An 18,974-nucleotide genomic window follows, 5' to 3' on the forward strand; every position below is an offset into this window, starting at 1 on the left:
ATATATATATACACACATATATATATATATGCTGCATATTACGATTGTAAACATGATGTTATTCACATTTTTTTTAAATTTACAAAGTAAATTGCCCCATAATAGAAGAAAAAATGAACCCTTGATTTGGGAGCATTCAGGATACTGGAATTTCCCCCATTTACAAGCTGTTTTGTTATTCAAACATATGCGTATCTGTGTATTCAAAGAATAACATGAATATGATGATAATTGTAGTTTAATGCAAGTTCTGTTTCTTCCTAATTCATGAAATATAGTGGACATTTGAAGACGTCACATAGAACAGTGTGTGTAACATAAGCAACAACACAAATAACATAATGAAAGAAGGTCAACAGAGACCAACAACTCATTTTGCTTCTCTAGTACATTTTAGCTCCTATTCTGTGCTTAGTGTTAAACAATAAATATGTCATTTTCTTCTGATCACACTCCAGCCAACTGAACCAACATATGCATTTATTCATTTTACTCACTTTCAATGTACAATTGAATTTTACTACGCTTTTATTTACCTGGTACCAATTTCAGCTTTATTTCAGTGTAGATAGTTTTCAAAGCTCTGGTCACCCCACACCAGTATTTCCAAGTATCGGTAGAATGAAGATCAGGGGTGGGAGTTGTGAAGATTCACACTGTTACGTTATGATGAATTGCATATTTGTTTTTCTCTAGATTTGCTGTCATAATAAGATCATAATCACTGCCACAGTGATTCTTACACAGGTACTTCTCTCAAGGTACTTCTCATAATCCTTATCAAATTTACTATTGGATTCACACACTTAAGAAGCAGAGTAAATGAAATATTTGATAAGAACTTTTTTAATCCAAAAGGAAATTGGTGTGCCTTTTATATAGTCAGTGCAATTAAAAATAAAGTCACAGGATTCGCTTTACACCAACTAAGCTATCACAGTGCAAATAGGCAGAAAGTGACACAGTGAATAAAATTAATGCATGAGGTGAGACGGTGAGACGGACTGTCCCCGAAGCTGAGGGGTTTTCTTTCCAGCATCCTCCTCTCTGACACACTACCTCAGCTACCTTTACCCCGCTTCTCCAGGAGACTGCACACACACGCACACACACACACACACACACACACACACACACACACATATATTTCTGTCATCTGGAAAGTCCATAATGGTTAGTCAGGAAAATCAAACTTACTATTTAAACAACTTACTCTCTAAATAGCAATTTATGTTCTATCTCTAAAATGGGGTTTATTATTATTAATTTTATAAAGTTAGCTTTTAAAATTAACACACATGAAGAGAATCTGATAACAGTTCATGAGTAACAGGATTCTTTTCCAATACACTTATTCCAATACACAATAGCAGTGACATTGAAAGTTAAGGAAGGAAGTTTAATTTCCTGGCTCCTCTGAAGGATGTCCGTCTGCAACGGGCTGGAGGTGCTTTGAAAAACTGACCAGTTAAACAGTTTTGTGGACATGTGTTTTATTTTCTTTCTTTTTTGTTTGAATGCATCAGTAAAATATAATACTAAGCTAAAAAATAATAATTCTACTGTTAAACTTAATATTAATTCCATGCACTTTTTTTTTGCTTTGCCTATTAATTCTCTTTACACATATTGATAATTTATATTCTGGTTTTTCTACAATTTTATAAAAACAGCAGATTTTGTTATGAAAATCAAGCAAAAAACAAAACAGTCTTCTGCTGAAATTTTGTATCACGGTAGATTTTTTTTTTTCTGGTAAGGTTTTGATAGATACTTCATCTCCACCGATATCCTCATAGTGGCTACCAGTCATCTCAGCTTCTTGAGTTCCATTAAAAAACAACAACAACACAATAAACAGAACTATGAGTGACATGTATTACAGACACTTGGGATTTTATGGAAACATTTTTGAATGTTCTATTGTAGCACTACAGCCAGTGTAGAATTTTTGTCATTGTATGTCATTGCATTGGTTGTATATCTCCACTACTGAGGGAAGATGTAGTATACACGTATGTCTCTCCAGACTTATTATATTTAAAGAAAACTGAAGAAAGTACAAACAGTTGATACTTCTTTAAATACAGAATCTAACACACAAAGACTCAAATTATCAAAACAGCAGCACATAAATTATGTATCCATGGTTCTCTAATGTAAGTGCAGGCTGCTGGCCGATAGCCTCCCCTATGTGTCACAATAAAAGACTGCACTATGATATACTCATTCATCAACAATTAATGTCAGAAACCCACATAGAACTTAAACAAGGCCAGGGGAGCACTTCTCTTGTCCATAAGTTATTTTCTTGAATATGTAATTCAAGTTTCCAATAGAGATTGACAGACCACGTGACTTTCGCGCATTGCATGCCGGTAACTCGTGGCAAAACAATCCAAGTACCGCATCAAATGCAAGCATTTGCAGCACCGCAAAACGTTCATTCTCCGGTTCCAATACCTTCTTGCTTTTTCTTTGCCCCCCAAAAAAGTTATGTACAAAACGAAGGAGAACAATGCCGGACCGTACAAAGACAGACTTGATGAAAAGTCAAAGAAAAGATACGAGGAAAAAATCAAAGGAGTGAAAGGGTTAGACCCTTACGAGCACACAGAGTGGACAAAATACGTTAGCGTGCTGCCCAACTTTCACCACGCTCATATTTATAATAATACGGTTCTTGGAGTGAGTGCATACACTCATAAAGTTTAGTAACTTCAGGTCACTGCATCAAGCCCAGGTACAGTTTACCGACGGATGGGTACAGGACCATGAAATGCACCGTGTAGAACGAAAGACCATCGTACGTATCATAAGTTTACCAGTCTCACAAATCGTCTTCATAAATACACATTCGTTAACCGTTTATTAATAGGACCTTTGAGCTCAACGGTAATTAATTAGTAGTGGAAATAATTTCTGGTTCATTACAGAAATGTAGCAGTGACAATAATATTGTATGCTGTAATCGTACTGGGCAATTAGTGATAGCATAGCGCCACAATTTCTGTTCAGCGCCAGACTTGCTGAAGTCTGGCGCTTCAGTCTGGCGCGTGACCTTTGTGGAAATGCTTGGAGCAGACTAACCTGTGAGCTGGATGTTCTGGGACGTTATATTTGGTCTTTGAATGGCTGCAATCCAGGCCATCCGTCGCCTCTTTTTACTTCAGAAACATGGCTCGAATAATTTCTCTTCAACGACGTAATCGATAAAAGAAAAACGATCTCTTTACCCGTCGGCTTCATGGCTGTCATGCGACCGGCTATTGCAGTTAATAATACAACCGCTTCTTGACAGTTTTTTGTGTTTCTTTTTATCGCTGTGTAACTGATTTCAATTGAAAGCCTGCGTGCGCTACTACCTCTTGCCACGAGTTCCCAGAATTCTTTGCGGTTTTACCCTTGAATGACGTCACATTTTCAATCTCTATTGCAATTTTATTGACCTTTGTGACTTTCAGCTGTTTGCCCACTGCCACAGAACGAGACTGAACCCATGCTATAGTGTGGACTTCATCAACATTCATACATCACTTTGCTATTTTCTCAGCATCAAAAATAAAAATGTATGCGCAATGACTCCAAATGGGAGACTTCATGAAATTCCAGTTGTGCTACATTACAAATAAACTTTACATATTAAACGCAACTAAAAATAAAAAATCAGTCATTTATTTTATGCCCTATATTTATAATTAAGTGTATTAAAGAAACAAAACTCTATTAAGGCTTTAAACTTCTCTCACTCCACTTTCTGCTGCCCCTATCGCTTCCTCTGAGCTCTATAGCTTATTTTGGGTATTTCTGCTTGTGGCTTCATCACCTAAAAACAGAGCATTAGATTTGGTTACACTTTTTTGCATGCTTTTGCATTTTTGAATGTAAGGATCTCTCTGTGTATATGAATGTAAATGATACCTTTAACTGTGGAACATCTGTACTTATAAAGAATAAACAGGACACACATCAGTAGGAGCACAGGGGTTACAATGTAAACCACATAGAGTGCTGAAAAAAATAAAACAGAACACTGTAAAAGCATTTTTAAAGCAAGCATTTTCCAAAGCATTCAATTTTCACAGGCATAACAGCAGAACTGTGGGCTTAGTTTACATGATGGTTTCATTATCTTTTTATTAAAAGTTATGTGTATTTTAACTTAACTGTTGCATTGATGCACACATCCATACCTATTTGATTTTTAATTTGAATTTGATTTTTTTTTTTACATTAGCTTGAATTAAAGGCCCAGCATGCAATCGAAACCACATGTTAACCCTAATTATAGTGTGGAAATGTATTTATTTTGCTATTACTGTTGTCATAGCATTTAGCAGCTAACTAACAGACACATATACTGTATCTTTAGCTTTACCTGGGTTATTTGTTTCCAGAGTTCCCAGATTGTGCTGCAGAAAAACTGTAGGAGAAAGCAACTTTATTTCAACAATGACATAAAAAAATGACCACGGCAACTCACACATCTGTGGGATTGCTCTGTTCTATGTTTCAACCTATGATGTTGATGCCAACATGGCACGACTGAAGGGATATTTTGAATCCTACAAGAATCCCAAACTGTTGTTCCAGTCAACTGAATCTAACTAAAAATTAAAATATAGGAAAAAGGCACAACCACTGTCTAGATCAGCACTACTGTTGCAACGCAACCAGCAATACCGTCTTCGGTTCCTTGCTATACTCCTAGATGCTGAGAGCAAAGATTTTGTTCTAGATTTCATGGTGCCAAAAAGTCCTTCACAATTGTTTTACTGTAGCAAAAGTTGACACAGTTTTCAACACAACTTATTCATATTCAATAAACCTGTGCATATTGTGTTGATAAAACATGACTGACACATGTTTAGATGAAGTAGGTTGGGCTTTTGGAATTTTTTAATCCTTCACAATTTTGTCAATTTATTCCAACACTATTCAATAACTTTTACCCGATTCATTAATTTTCACTTGGTCACTTAAATACTACATGTTGTCTTCATATTACACAATGTTCAACAAAGTCTAGAGTCTGGTTAACATAAAAATTTAATGGGTGTACAACAACTTCTATCTTCCTTTATCTGGATTGCAGGGGGGCTGGGCCATAACCCGGAAGTGATAGGGTAAGAGGCAGGGTACACTCTGGAGAGCTTGCTAGTCTATCACATGGAGACAAACAATCATTTGCATTCACATTCACGCTTATGGATTATTTAGAATCACCAATTAATCTATCTCTAATAACTGCATGACTTTTAACTGTGTGAGGAAACCAGAATACCCAGAGGGAACCAACTGCACACTAGCAAGATTGTGGATTTGAACCCAGAACCTTCTTGCTTGAGGCAACAGCACTAACCACCATGCCACAAGCTTTCAACTGAGGCTTAACAAAAGTAGGAAAGCTATGAATTACAAGGCTTGATGCAGAATTTTCTGTACGTTTTTGTCCTTGACAGGTTAAACCACAATAAATAGTGATAGCATACACATGGTGTGTGTGTGTAGTTTTCTGCTTTTCATAACTCCAGGCAACTAACCACTCTTACTAGATCCTATCATGTCATCTCAACAAGAACAAATTAAGTTGTTGAATTTCAAACAGATCCTACATGATTTAATTACATTCACCATAGAAACATGAAATTATTTTGTTCAAATTACAAGGTAGAATTTTGTAAATGTGACAACCACCCAATTTTATGTTTTTCAGTGTATATATATTTAAAATTCCACAGTTTTACTCCTCATTACATCAATCAGATATTCAAACAAAAAATTGTTCAAAAATAAATTCTACGCCGAGTGTGACATTCAGTGTTTATGGAGTTTAAAGATGCTTTTCTGCCCAAAAAATGTAATGTAGCTGTTGCTTGTTCTCAAGATGTTATGAGAGTTTATAAATGATGAAGAAATAAGGCTATTAAAAGGCAAAAAAGTGCACTGATGGCCTTTTCATTGTATAAAGACATGAACGACTAGCAAAAATGACTTACAATTTTGAACATATGGAATAGGAATTGACTGCTAAAGAGCAAACAATATAAGTGTTAATAGTTAATTCAGCAAAACGAATTTTCTGTAATTGTAAACAAATATGGTTTAAAACAGCACTTATGTTGCTGCCATAGTGTAACTAGGGTTTAGAACAGTAACCTTAATCAGTACATCACAGAGTCTGTGGCATCACTACTTTGAAAGTGACCATTCACACTAGGATCCCTCATACTTTGGCTTCCACTCGTCAAACTATATAAAGCTAGCTGATTGGAGAAGCCAGAATTCAGCTTCAAAAGCAGAGTTACCTGCAACTGCATGAATCTGCAAACAGATGACTTCTTGCATGTGTGGTTGCTGAGTTCTTAGCACTGATTTTGAATTTACATGCAAATAATTTAATTCACAAGTGGCAGTGAATACCTGTTCCAACAATTATTATTTCAGAGTGATTTACCAGCAGCAGTAAGTTTGTGGTTCGACAACTGAACTGATGTCAAGTAAGAACATAGCATACAAATCTATTCATTACATTATCTCGTGTAAAAGTGTCCAACTCACCCGACAGCTCCATCTTGGTGTAGTTTCCAACTTTCCATTGTGAATCTGACCCACACCAGTATGTCCCAGCATCAGCTGCTTCCAGCTCTGCAATCATCACCAAGAAAGAGCTGGAAGAAACATTATCATGGACAGTGAACCTGCTTTGATTGGTCATGTCCATGCAGCTGTTGTGCTGGTCTCCCTTACAGAGGAACTTCCTGTTATCCTGGTGTTGTGGAGAATAAGGACACTGCAAAGTTAGTGGATGCCCCACAGTACCATTTATTTTAGTTGATTTGACACAGCAGAACTCTGTATAAATGAAAGAAAAAGATTATTTCAGAATGATCAAATATTCAACTATTCAAATACACAGTAGCTTTGACTACTCACCTTCAACTTCCAACAGAACTGCAGAGAAAACATCCAAGTCAAAGTTTCTTTGGACACCACAAAGGTAATACCCTGAATCCTCTTGGCTCAAACTGGTGATGTTCACTGTAAATTTTTTTAACATTTTATCATCATCAAGTCTGAATCGTCCATTTTCCTTGTTGTAAGAGGTGATTAGTGCCTGCTGAAGACATGTGGAGGGCCGGTTTCCTCTGCAGATGTACTTCAGGCTGTTCTGGTACTGACGCTCATATGGACAACTAATGGATTCTGAATATCCCTGATAATTCAGAATTTTGGTCTCAGTATCACAGCAGCGGTCTGTCAACAGGGGTAAAAGCATCAGAAGACATGTTACACCCATTAAACAGCTGTATATAAAGCCATCATTTGATGCTCATATAGTGGTTTAAATTCTACAGCAGAGAAACAGATAATGCTGAACAAACAGAAACTATCTGAATCCCTGTAACTCGCCGTAACTCGCTTTCAGTGTGCAACAGAATTTGACCAAGTTTTTGTTTACCTTTTACTAATTTCAGCTCGACTTCAGTGTAGATATCTTTCAAAAGTCTTTTCACAGCACACCAGTATTTCCCGGCATCCATGGAACGAAGATCAGAGATGGTCGTTGTGAAGATTCGTGCTATTTTGTCATCATGGATCATGTATTTATAGTTCACTGGGTTTGTTGTTGTAATAAGAACATCACCCCTGCCACAACTGTTCTTACAGAGGTACTTCTCATATGATTCATAACCCGGATCATAAGAGCAGGAAATGTTAACCTCTCTTCTCAGATATCCAGTGACATTGAGCACCCCTACTGCACTGGTCACACATCTCAGAGAAACTAGAAAGATAATGTGAAAACAACAAAATAGTTTAAATTTTGTCATGTCAGCTGTCGTGATAGCAATGCTATTGTTGTATAAAGACATTACCAAGAACAATACCGGGTGTGTCATAAGGCTCCTCAATACTAAAAAAGTAAAACGTACCATTCAAACTACATCTGTTGTTAATCTTTATCTTATTTACTCATTTAAAGGACTTACTGCAGAGGAGGAAAAGCAGGTTTTGAAGGCTCCACATCTTTGCGTTGCACACAATATTATGCACACAATAGGAGTCCCTCCTTGCCACAGGAGTTTGAAAGGAGGGGTGGAGTTTGACCTTTAACACAGAGGAAGTAGAGCATTCTTACTTGGGCTTTCCCTAAAAGTAATTAGTAGTCATTTTTGAAACAGCTGACATATATCCTCTTATGGTAGAGGAAGTATTCAAACGTTTTACATAAACATCACTGTTAAAAAAAATAATTTTGTATATCTGAGAAACATTTATGTTTGAAGATTGTTGTGCTGTTTTCTCAGTTCATTAATTTCCTGGTTTGTTAATATTCAGAAAACAATCTTAAAATCGACCATTACACCTGTCTCATTGTCATTCACGTGTTCTCTCTTGCCTCTACTCACTTTCATTTGTCTCCTTTTCAGTGCAAGTTTCTTATCTGTAAAACTCCCTGTAAAAAAACAAAAAACATACCTTGTATTCCAAAGTTTTGTAAATTCAGGTCGACTTGCAGCCTAGGATTTATTCGTTCCACATGCACTTGTGGACACTCTTATGTTTGAGCATGAAATTAGTTATAGGAAAAGTGTGGTTTCAGCTAACTTTTATTTATTGCACAGAAGTCCAATAACAGCACACTGCTCGGGTTTAGATCAGGGAGTCTGTCTCTTTCATGCCCCTCCAGGTTTTCTTAATTGTTCATGTGAGAGTTAAAGTCTCCTTGTAAGATGACAGAGTCCCCACACAAAGTAAATTCAAGAAATTCAGTTCAGGGTCTGGAATGTATCCTAGATGTCATAGGCCAAAAGGCAGGGGAAACCGTAGCGTGTCTTGGAACTGTGGGAAGAATCCAGAGAGAACCCATACAAGGTTGGAAACAGCATTCAAACTCCACACAGGAAGTAACTTTTGGTAACTTTTCTACATATTTTTTCTGACTTTTTTTTTGACAATTCATCAGCTGTTTCTTCCATTTGGATACCAAAACAGACCACTTCAGCACATTTTGCTATGTAGCACAACTAGTACAAGACGTCTGTACTCAAGGTCTGGTGAGTAAAATTAAACATTTTTTACTCTGTGATTAGCAGGTAGGTGTGACTGTGAGCTGCAACCTTGCAGTTTTTGGATGTAGTATGCTGAGCAAACTCGTTAATGTTGGCTGATAACTTGTCAGAGTGAAGGACTGAATGCTACAACAACTTGTGTCAATATTTCCACAAATTCAGAGATTACTTCTTCACTCACAAATAGATTTAAGCAGTCTCACCAGTAATATATGCTAATATCCAAGAGAAGAGGGTATTTGAAGTGATAAAACAGCACCAGCAGAGTGCTCACAGTGACCAGGGTTTTAATAGTTTTGCAATTTTCATTAGTTTTTATTTTTATTTAGTTTTGACTTCAGATTTTCAATTTTATATCAGTTTTAATTAGTTTTTTACCAATTGTTTGCTAGTTTAGTTTAGTTTTTATTTTGTGAAAATCCTTAGTTTCAGTTTAGTTTTGATTAGTTTCAGTTATAGTTTTAGTTGTGTTTGCAATAATTAAGTGTAACAAAATCCCAGTTTCATCATATCAGTCATTCTCTTCTGCTTATCCTTGGGTATGTTGCTATTCCAGCTACCATACTGCACCCTGGACAGGTCACCTGTCTGTCGCAGGGCTAACATGCAGAGACAGACAACTCACATTCCCACCTATGGGTTCTTTAAATAAATAAATAAAGGCAGATGAACAACCATTGATACCAGGCAACTATAAAATGTATATCTTGGCCCCAATGAGACTATTAACTCTTGCAGCACCGGGTGTTCGTAATTGTGGTTCAAGTGAATTGATAAACTTTTTGAAGGTAATTGACTCACACAGTTGTGTAGATATCCCCGTCCTGTTGTCTCGGGATGCATCACGCTGCCTTGCCTGGGGTTAGCTTCTGTTTTCTGGGGATGAGGGTTGAGTGTGCTCCCTTACCTTCTCAAGGTAAGCTAGGTTAGCCTTCTTGTGTGAGCTTTTCAAGTGCACTTTAAGGTTTGTGGGATTTTTTTCCCTTTAGAAATGTCCCTCATAATTTGTCTCTTTCCACTACAAGACACTTGCTTTATCCAAAACACAGTCATATTCAGAGTAATCCCAAGTTGGACTCTGGCGCTTTCTCCCGACTTTTCCTGACATGATTCTGCGCGTGGATGGAGCAGCAACACAGACGACTCGACTAACGTGCTGCCACCTGCTGGCATAATGAGACACAGCAAGAAAAAAATCTGGAAACTAAACTTCATTTTCACCCTTGACTATTGTATGATACGCACACATCAACGAAAACTAAACACATTTTTGCTATAAATTCAGTTAATTTTAGTTAGTTTTGTGAACACTCATTATAGTTTTAGTTAGTTTTCCTTTTTTTGTTTTTATTTTTATTTCCGTTAACGAAAATGTTTTTTCACTTCTAGTTTTCGTTATTTCGTTAGTTTTCGTTAACAATAATAACCTTGACAGTGACACATTAACAAGTGACACTGAAAGTGTAACTTTGGAAAAAAATGTTTAATTTTCTTCAGAGGAGGCGAAAAAAAAAAAGTTCATGATGTTAGTCAAGCAGCAACAAATTCTCTACAAATCAAAAAAGGTTGGATTAGTTTGAGTAACTGATCAGGTCAAGAGTTTTGTGGATGTTTCTGTTCCTTTTCTTTCGGTGCATTTTATTTTTACTTTACATATTTCGGGAATATAGTGCTATGCTCTTGTTTACTAAGGCAAAGGGCTAATTTATGTCAACTAATGATATGAAGTAATAATAAATGTAAAATAATAATACAAATATAATCATGTTATTATAAATTTAAGCTAAATACAGCATTATCATGAAAATAATTCAGTTAATAAAAGCACTGCACCTGGTAATTATCAGTTGCAACAAACAGAAAGAAAAATTACATCAAAATTGCAATTAGTAAACATAACTTTTCAACATTTCACTGCTCGATTTCTGTCCAAATATCTGGAACTGAAGGAGTCTGACAATGTGGCAATTTACGTTAAAATAGGGCAAAAATAAACAAAAGATTTAAAAATGACTGTGCTATAAAACTTATTACTAAATGGTCCAACATTGGAATTCATTTTGCTTTGCTTATTTATTTACTTTGCACTTGTGTTAGTCGTTTGCATTTGAGTTCAATTTCATGAAAAGGCTGCAGATTGCTGTTAACACTAAGCAATAAAAGTTAAAGCTAATAGTAAAAGAGTAAGAAGTGATGATAAAACAGAAAACACAACAAAGTTTCACTGAGAAAATAAGACGGCTCTATATTAAGATTTGTTGTGTAACTGTTAATGATCAGTCAAGTAGATTAATCTCTATACAGGTAAGACCAACGGTTTGACCTCAAATTAACACTCTGTTTATTTTATGTCTGTGAAGGTTCATCCAGGTCATCGCAGTCTAAGGAGCTGGAAAGAAAAGCATCTGGAAGTTTCTTGAACATGTTTTATCTCTCATCTGAGAAGCTTCTTCAGTTCTAAGAGCAATTGGTGGAATTCTCTAAAGTCCAGGCGTGTTTCTTTCCAAACTCCTTAGACTGTTTATTTTCTATTGGCTTGATGGAAATTTTCATTACAGTAGATGTCTTCAAATATTGTGAAGTTTTCATAGTCTTGTTCTTCATCTTCATATTGGGCACAGGCACTCTGTTGTTTGGAGGTCTGCTTCTTCGAGTACATCACAACTTCTTGGTTTCCATAAATCTATTCAGACACCAATTAACACAATGTTAGTTATGTATTTTGGAATCTATTATGAAGCAAAGATTTTAAAAAGTATATTTCCTGCATTCAAACTAAAGTTGCCTTTTTAATGCAAGTTTCCACCAATGAGTATAACAACACAGGCAAGCTTATATATCTCAACTTACATTTACTCAAGTGCCTTGAGGTGTGACTACTTTTGTGATTTTGTTTTATAATAAACTGAATTGAAATTAGTGCAAATAAGTTGCATGGTGCCAGACATTTTTCATTGTTGAGGTGTAGCAGGATTGCTCCGAGCCCAACTCGAATTACTGAACTCCGCACATACCTCTAAAGGAAAAGGCAGCAAGATTTAATTTTCCGCCACATTTACTTGGGATCTCATTCTTTCATTCACTACCCAGTATTGCAGTCACTGATTTAAATCAATTTAAATGACTGACTAAAAGTGGTTTCACTTGTTCTTGATTTACGGTATTGAGAAAAGATTAGAAAAGTTTTATGGCATATGATATGTCAGTACTCACTGATTTTAATTTGTCTTTAACTTTAAAGGTTTTTCCAGTATATTGGTTGACTATTCACATAATTAGAGTTTTTTTTATTCTTGAGTTAGTCTGTTAAGCCCCAGGGATGTTTCTGAGGTTCCTGTTTAAAAATCACATTCCAATGGTGAATTGACCATTTCTCTGCAAATACAAACTCTGTAAACAATCTTGGTATCAAAAGAAAACTAAAAAAATATACAGAAGTTTTTCCTGGCCTGGTCTTTTATAGCATATAACCCCCTAAAAATATGCTGCAATAGATTAAAAACTGAAAGAACCCACAAATCAATATATGGACATTACCTGGGCGAAGATTGCTCTGCTTCACCTCAGCAAATCAGAGTTACAGAGGTTTTATTAGGGATATAGCTGAAGGTTTTGTAGTTTGGCAGAATTTGGAAGTTTAAATTTCTTCAGCATTGAATAGCAGAAATAAGGCTTTGTCAGAGGTCATTTTTGGAGAAAAATAATTAAATAATTAAAAATGGTTTGTAATAAGCAAGCAAAAAGGCAGAAAATAGAGACTTTTGATGGGAAACTGTTCTCAAAGTACACAGAGAGCTCTGCAGCATGTGTGATTCTATCGTGGTTGAAGCAACATACCAATTTAGAAAAATTACAAGTCTGGGCCTTTTTAAACAAAACATAAATTATAAATGACTCGAGACTTTTGCATGGTATTGTATTAAACACAAGAATTGTTTTTTGCATAACCCCATATGTTTATGGTGAGACATGTTATAGATATAACACACTTTGTACTTTAGTTTTCTTACATTATTTTCCATTGCACCCATCACTTCCTCTAAACCTTCTGCCTTGGGTGTATTTCTGTCCACTGTGGTTTCATCTTCTGAAAACACACAGCAGAAAACATGGTTATGCTCTTTTTGCATGCACTTTTGAGTGGATGACTTTGTGCATGTGTATGAATGTAAAATATACCTTTTACTTTGTGTTTCCACTTGTAAACTACAACCACAAGGATGCCTATCAATAGCAGCAGAACAGGGGGAATGGCAAAAAGAACATAAAGTGCTGAATCTGAAAAAGAGAAACCAAAACAGAATGCACTAAAAATAAAAACTTCCTTTTTATGCATCTAAGGACACATAGCAGAACTGTGGGTTTCGATTACATTTGTATAAATAGTTACAGCTGTTGACTACTGGTGCACACACCCATAGCTGTTTTTGCACGTAGCCATGAAAAAGTAAAGGTAACCATAGCTTACGGAGTGACAACATACTTGATCTCAAAACATTAAATCCCAGGGGTACTGAAAAACCAGTATTGTATATACTGTACCTTTAATAGGTTGACTAGGAGTTTGTTTTTGAGTTTTTCCAAGAGCTTTCATTGTAGAAGTTTGAGTTTTTACAAGAGTTTCTACTGTTGGAGGCATAGTTTTTCCAGGAGTTTTTACTGTAGAAGGTACAGTGCTGATATGCTGCAGAAAGACTGTTGGAGAAAAAAACCCCTCTTAGTTCTCAGAAATGTTACTTTAACACAAGAATCACATTTTAGTAGAATGACTAGTGCAGAGGGTCCTGACTGATACCCCAAGAATCTTAAACTAGTCATACAACTGAAATGAAATCAATTAGATCATTAATTAATTATTTTATTTATTTATTCATTTATGTAGCAAACCAGGCAGTAAAGAAGGTTAAACAAAAACTGGCCTCTAGTTCTGTTTGGCATATATTCTGTGCTTTGTGTGAAACACTATGAGGGCATAGTTGTCATAATTCTATCTCACTAGAAATAACTGAATCACCAGCCGTAGTGTATGCTTAAATAGTAGTAACTCACAGCTCTGTCAATTTTCCTTCATTTAAATGTGTTCATCTCACCGACTGTCAGCTGAATCTTAACATAGTTTCCAACTCTCCACTGTGAGTCTGACCCACACCAGTATGTCCCAGCATCTTCTTCTTCTAGCTTTGTGATCGTCACTGAGAAAGAGCTGGAATAAATATCGCCTTGTAGTGCGAATCTGCTTTCACTCATCACCATGTCTCTGCAGCTGTTGCGGTGGTCTCCCTTACAGAGGAACTTCCTGTTATCCCGATGTTGTGAAGGATAAGGGCACTGCAGAGTTAGTGGCTGTCCCACAGTACCTGTTATTTCAGTTGACGTGACACAGCACCACTCTGTCAGATTGAAAGAGAAAAACTATTAAAGACTCATAAAATATTCAACTTTTTTAAAGAGTCTTTTCGAAGACGCTGTTTTCTTTTGATTGGTTTAATGAGATATTACTATGACCTCTCACCTTTGACTCTTAGCTCAACAGCAGAGAAAACATCATGGTCAGAGTTTGTTTGAACACCACAAAGGTAATGCCCTGAATCACTTTGGGTCAAGTTGCTATTTGTCACTGTGAATATTCTTGACATTTTTATATCATTAAGACTGAATCGTCCATTTTGTTTGTTGTTAGAGGTGATTAGCGCCTGCTGCAGACACGTGGAGGGCTGGTTTCCTCTGCAGACGTACTTCAGGCTGCTCTGGTACTGATTCTCATAAGGACAATTGATGGACTCAGAGTATCCCTCATAACTTTCAATATTGGTCACAGTATCACAGCAGTGATCTGTCAAAAAGATAATTTTATTAATTTTATAGAAAGCAGTGTTTTCTGTCAGCTGATATAATGAGATGTTACTATGAATGCTCACCTTTAACTTTCAGCTCAAAAGCAGAGAAAAGATGCAGGTCAGAGTTTCTTTGGATGCCACAAAGGTAACGCCCTGAATCACTTTGAGTCAAACTGCTAATCTTTGTTGTGAATTGTGTTAACATATTGTCATCATTAAGTCTGAATCGTCCATTTTGTTTGTTGTAAGAGGTGATTAGTGCCTGTTGCAAACATGTGGAGGGCCGTGTTCCTCTGCAGATGTACTTCAGGCTGTTCTGGTACCTTGACTCATACAGACAACTGAAGGACACTGAATATCCTGCATAATGTTCAATTGTTGTCACACTGTTACAGCAGCTGTCTGTCAAAAGGATCAACAGCATTAGAAGACACGCTACAACCATAGAATACAGATGTGATGTTTTATTTATTTAGCTTTCTGCAACAAGATTGTAATGATCTTAAGAAAATCTTAACCAACTGAAACATTTATAATGACTAAAACTGAGGTGCATCAGTAGGTCATATTTTTAGCAGTAAATGCAAGTAATGTTTTTATGTGTTGTTACCTTGTAACCTTTACAGTAACACATGGTTTATATACACAAATTTCACTTGAATTCAACAAATAATTAATTTTTGGTATGTCTTCATTTTCCTTTAATAGTATGTTGATTCTATAGCAGAAATAGCAGGTAAAAGCAGTAGATTTAACTTTCTTTTTTAAATTCAGTTTGTCCATGTGTTTATTTACCTTGTACTAATTTAAGCTTGACTTCAGTGTAGATATCTTTTCCAGTTCTGGTCACTCCACACCAGTATTTCCCAGTATCCGTGGAATGAAGATCAGAGATGGTCGTTGTGAAGATTCGTGCCGTTTTGTCATCATGGATCCTGTATTTGTTTTTCACTGGGTTTGATGTTGTAATAAGAACATCGCCACTACCACAGTCGTTCCTACACAGATACTTTTGATAAGATTGATAACCCGGACCGTAAGAGCAGGAAATTTTAACCTCACTCCCCAGATATCCAGTCACATGGATCACCCCCACTGCACTGGTCACACATATCAGAGCAACTGTAAAGAAAAGACAGGATAAAATATATTAATTTAATATTTATTTATTTTGTCATCTCGGCATTCATATTAGCAATGCTATTGCTATATAATTAAAATACCAAAATGAACAGAATGCGTGGCATTCAGCTCTGCACTGCAAAAAATATTTACACATTTAATCTAGATTTACCTTTAATCGCCATCTTTTTACTTATGTACTTATTTAAACAACTTACTGCAGATGGTTAACAGGAGATTCTGAAGGCTCCACATCTTTGCTTTGAAACCTGACAGGAAATAAAGTCAAAATGTGACACCCACAGTTTGAAATATCCACATCTTGCCAATTATTAAGCTTTTTACTTCTGCATTTAGATAAACACACACACAAGGCGGCACAAGACACCGGAAACCACAAAGAATAACCAAGCAGCAAGACAGCAGCAGTGTAGGCCTAACAGCTGCTCCTTATAAGGAACCTCTGATTAGAAAGCTAGAGAAAGGGTGAATAACTAATCAGAGAAAAACATGTTCTTAGAGTGGCTGAATCTGGCCTGTGTACATGTGTGTCTACCAACCAGAATGTGGAAATCAAGGGATCCTACTGATGGGGCATGCCTTGTTCGAGACTGTTTGCCTGGTTCGAAAGTGTTGCTGGAAGCCGTGGAATCAGAGGGCCAGGACCTCTGCCCCGGACTTCCACCCGATCCACACTGCACCCCCTCCTGTGGGCAGAGGGTGAATCCATGGAGCTTTCTTTCGGCTAAGCTTGGCCAGGTTAAATGGGCTAAGGCCCAGCCACCAGACACTTGCCCTTGACCCTGTGGACCCAGCCTGGCAGGGTGGGAACCTGGTGACCCTATCCCAGGCAGGATGAACTGGACCTGTTATTTTTATTTTTTTTATTTTTGTTATAGGGGTTGTCAGTATGTGTCTGACAACCCCTGTGACAACCCTTATGTCTGTTTGCCTTGGGAGGGCCTACCTTGGCCAAATTGCTCCAGACAGCACATCTCTTGTAATAACTGGAAAACACAAATCCCTCTGATGTGATAAGGTGGCGACTCACAGAGATGGCCTGAGGGTTTCATCTTTGCTTTGTGTAGATGATGTCAGTCTGTTGGATTCATTAGGTTATGACCTCCTTGTACTGGAGCAGTTAAAGTCTCCTTGTAAGATGACAGAGTCCCCACACAAAGTAAATTCAAGAGGTCTGGGTATTCTGAACCGTCAGCTGTTGCCTGCTGCCTCTCACAAAGGGCAACTCCAGATTTGAACAGAATCCAGGCCCTCTCCTAGAGACTGGTTCAAGAGCTGTGTGTTGAAGTGAGCTGAACTATATCTAGCCAGGATCAGGTTCATTATTGTTATTGTTTATTTATTTTTCATAAAGATTTCCAATAGTTTTATCAGAGTTTGCCAGTTGACATAGTTTAAAGCACATTAGCTCCTCACTATGTAGTGCCACAGTCTTTAAATAACTAGGGGAAAATCCATCCATCCATTTTCTTATCCAGTTCAGGGTCTGGAAAGTATCCTAGATGTCATAGGCCAAAAGGCAGGGGAAACCGTAGTGTGTCTTTGAACTGTGGGAAGAATCCAGAGAGAACCCATACAAGGTTGGAAACAGCATTCAAACTCCACACAGGAAGTAACTTTTGGTAACTTTTCTACATATTTTTTCTGACTTTTTTTTTTGACAATTCATCAGCTGTTTCTTCCAAAACAGACCTCTTCAGCACATTTTGCTATGTAGCACAACTAGTACAAGGTCTGGTGAGTAAAATTAAACATGTGAGCTGCAACCTTGCAGTTTAGGGATGTAGTATGCTGAGCAAACTCGTTAATGTTGGCTGATAACTTGTCAGAGTGAAGGACTGAATGCTACAACAACTTGTGTCAACATTTCCACAAATTCAGAGATGACTTCTTCACTCACAAATAGATTTAAGCAGTCTCACCAGTGATATATGCTAATATCCAAGAGAAGAGGGTATTTGAAGTGATAAAACAGCACCAGCAGAGTGCTCACAGTGACACATTAACAAGTGACACTGAAAGTGTAACTTTTGGAAAAAACAGTTTAATTTTCTTCAGAGGAGGTGGAAAAAAAAGTTCATGATGTTAGTCAAGCAGCAACAAATTCTCTACAAATCAGAAAAGGTTGGATTAGTTTGAGTAACTGATCAGGTCAAGAGTTTTGTGGATGTTTGTGGGATTTTTTTCCCTTTAGAAATGTCCCTCATAATTTGTCTCTTTCCACTACAAGACACTTGCTTTATCCAAAACACAGTCATATTCAGAGTAATCCCAAGTTGGACTCTGGCGCTTTCTCCCGACTTTTCCTGACATGATTCTGCGCGTGGATGGAGCAGCAACACAGACGACTCGACTAACGTGCTGCCACCTGCTGGCATAATGAGACACAGCAAGAAAAAAATCTGGAAACTAAACTTCATTTTCACCCTTGACTATTGTATGATACGCACACATCAACGAAAACTAAACACATTTTTGCTATAAATTCAGTTAATTTTAGTTAGTTTTGTGAACACTCATTATAGTTTTAGTTAGTTTTCCTTTTTTTGTTTTTATTTTTATTTCTGTTAACGAAAATGTTTTTTCACTTCTAGTTTTCGTTATTTCGTTAGTTTTCGTTAACAATAATAACCTTGACAGTGACACATTAACAAGTGACACTGAAAGTGTAACTTTGGAAAAAAATGTTTAATTTTCTTCAGAGGAGGCGAAAAAAAAAAAGTTCATGATGTTAGTCAAGCAGCAACAAATTCTCTACAAATCAAAAAAGGTTGGATTAGTTTGAGTAACTGATCAGGTCAAGAGTTTTGTGGATGTTTCTGTTCCTTTTCTTTCGGTGCATTTTATTTTTACTTTACATATTTCGGGAATATAGTGCTATGCTCTTGTTTACTAAGGCAAAGGGCTAATTTATGTC

The 18,974-nt window shown here is 36.8% G+C and overlaps 2 protein-coding genes across 4 annotated transcripts; both read right to left on the reverse strand.

Moving 5' to 3' along the window:
- Positions 1-11: 11 nt before the first annotated feature.
- On the reverse strand, positions 12-9,327 carry LOC146516456 (polymeric immunoglobulin receptor-like). 2 transcript variants are annotated; one of them, XM_085161739.1, is made up of 8 exons: positions 7,995-9,327; positions 7,463-7,789; positions 6,937-7,257; positions 6,562-6,855; positions 4,379-4,423; positions 3,922-4,011; positions 3,750-3,826; positions 12-1,091 (listed from the first exon to the last, which is right to left on the reverse strand). In XM_085161739.1, the coding sequence occupies exons 1-7, from the start codon at positions 8,029-8,031 to the stop codon at positions 3,786-3,788; spliced, it is 1,155 nt and encodes a 384-aa protein (XP_085017865.1). In that variant the 5' UTR covers positions 8,032-9,327; the 3' UTR covers positions 12-1,091; positions 3,750-3,785. The 2 variants fall into 2 exon arrangements, with proteins under 2 accessions (XP_085017865.1, XP_085017864.1); XM_085161738.1 differs by lacking the exon at positions 12-1,091 and having other exon boundaries at positions 3,439-3,826.
- A 1,187-nt stretch (positions 9,328-10,514) lies between these two features.
- Positions 10,515-18,704, reverse strand: LOC146516457 (polymeric immunoglobulin receptor-like). Of its 2 annotated transcripts, none has more exons than XM_085161721.1 (9): positions 16,255-18,704; positions 15,710-16,036; positions 14,996-15,316; positions 14,590-14,910; positions 14,168-14,467; positions 13,620-13,772; positions 13,257-13,355; positions 13,088-13,161; positions 10,515-11,760 (listed from the first exon to the last, which is right to left on the reverse strand). In XM_085161721.1, exons 1-9 carry the CDS (start codon positions 16,289-16,291, stop codon positions 11,599-11,601), a joined length of 1,794 nt encoding a protein of 597 aa, XP_085017847.1. In that variant the 5' UTR covers positions 16,292-18,704; the 3' UTR covers positions 10,515-11,598. The 2 variants fall into 2 exon arrangements, with proteins under 2 accessions (XP_085017847.1, XP_085017846.1); XM_085161720.1 differs by having other exon boundaries at positions 13,088-13,164.
- Between the last annotated feature and the right edge of the window lie 270 nt (positions 18,705-18,974).

Source organism: Neolamprologus multifasciatus, chromosome 6 (genome assembly GCF_963576455.1).
Source record: "Neolamprologus multifasciatus chromosome 6, fNeoMul1.2, whole genome shotgun sequence".
Taxonomy (NCBI): domain Eukaryota; kingdom Metazoa; phylum Chordata; class Actinopteri; order Cichliformes; family Cichlidae; genus Neolamprologus; species Neolamprologus multifasciatus.

What these genes read in the sequence shown, in the direction of transcription:
- LOC146516456 (XM_085161739.1), bottom strand. Translation starts at nt 8,031, where the DNA reads ATGTGGAGCCTTCAAAACCTGCTTTTCCTCCTCTGCA. An exon ending in TCTGGAAACAAATAACCCAG is followed by an intron (nt 4,012 to 4,378) that starts GTAAAGCTAAAG and finishes TATTTTTTTCAG; the next exon opens with CACTCTATGTGGTTTACATT. An exon ending in CAGATGTTCCACAGTTAAAG is followed by an intron (nt 3,827 to 3,921) that starts GTATCATTTACA and finishes CTCTGTTTTTAG; the next exon opens with GTGATGAAGCCACAAGCAGA.
- LOC146516457 (XM_085161720.1), bottom strand. Translation starts at nt 16,291, where the DNA reads ATGTGGAGCCTTCAGAATCTCCTGTTAACCATCTGCA. An exon ending in TAAGATTCAGCTGACAGTCG is followed by an intron (nt 13,773 to 14,167) that starts GTGAGATGAACA and finishes TTTCTCCAACAG; the next exon opens with TCTTTCTGCAGCATATCAGC. An exon ending in TGGGTGCAATGGAAAATAAT is followed by an intron (nt 11,761 to 13,087) that starts GTAAGAAAACTA and finishes GTGTCTGAATAG; the next exon opens with ATTTATGGAAACCAAGAAGT.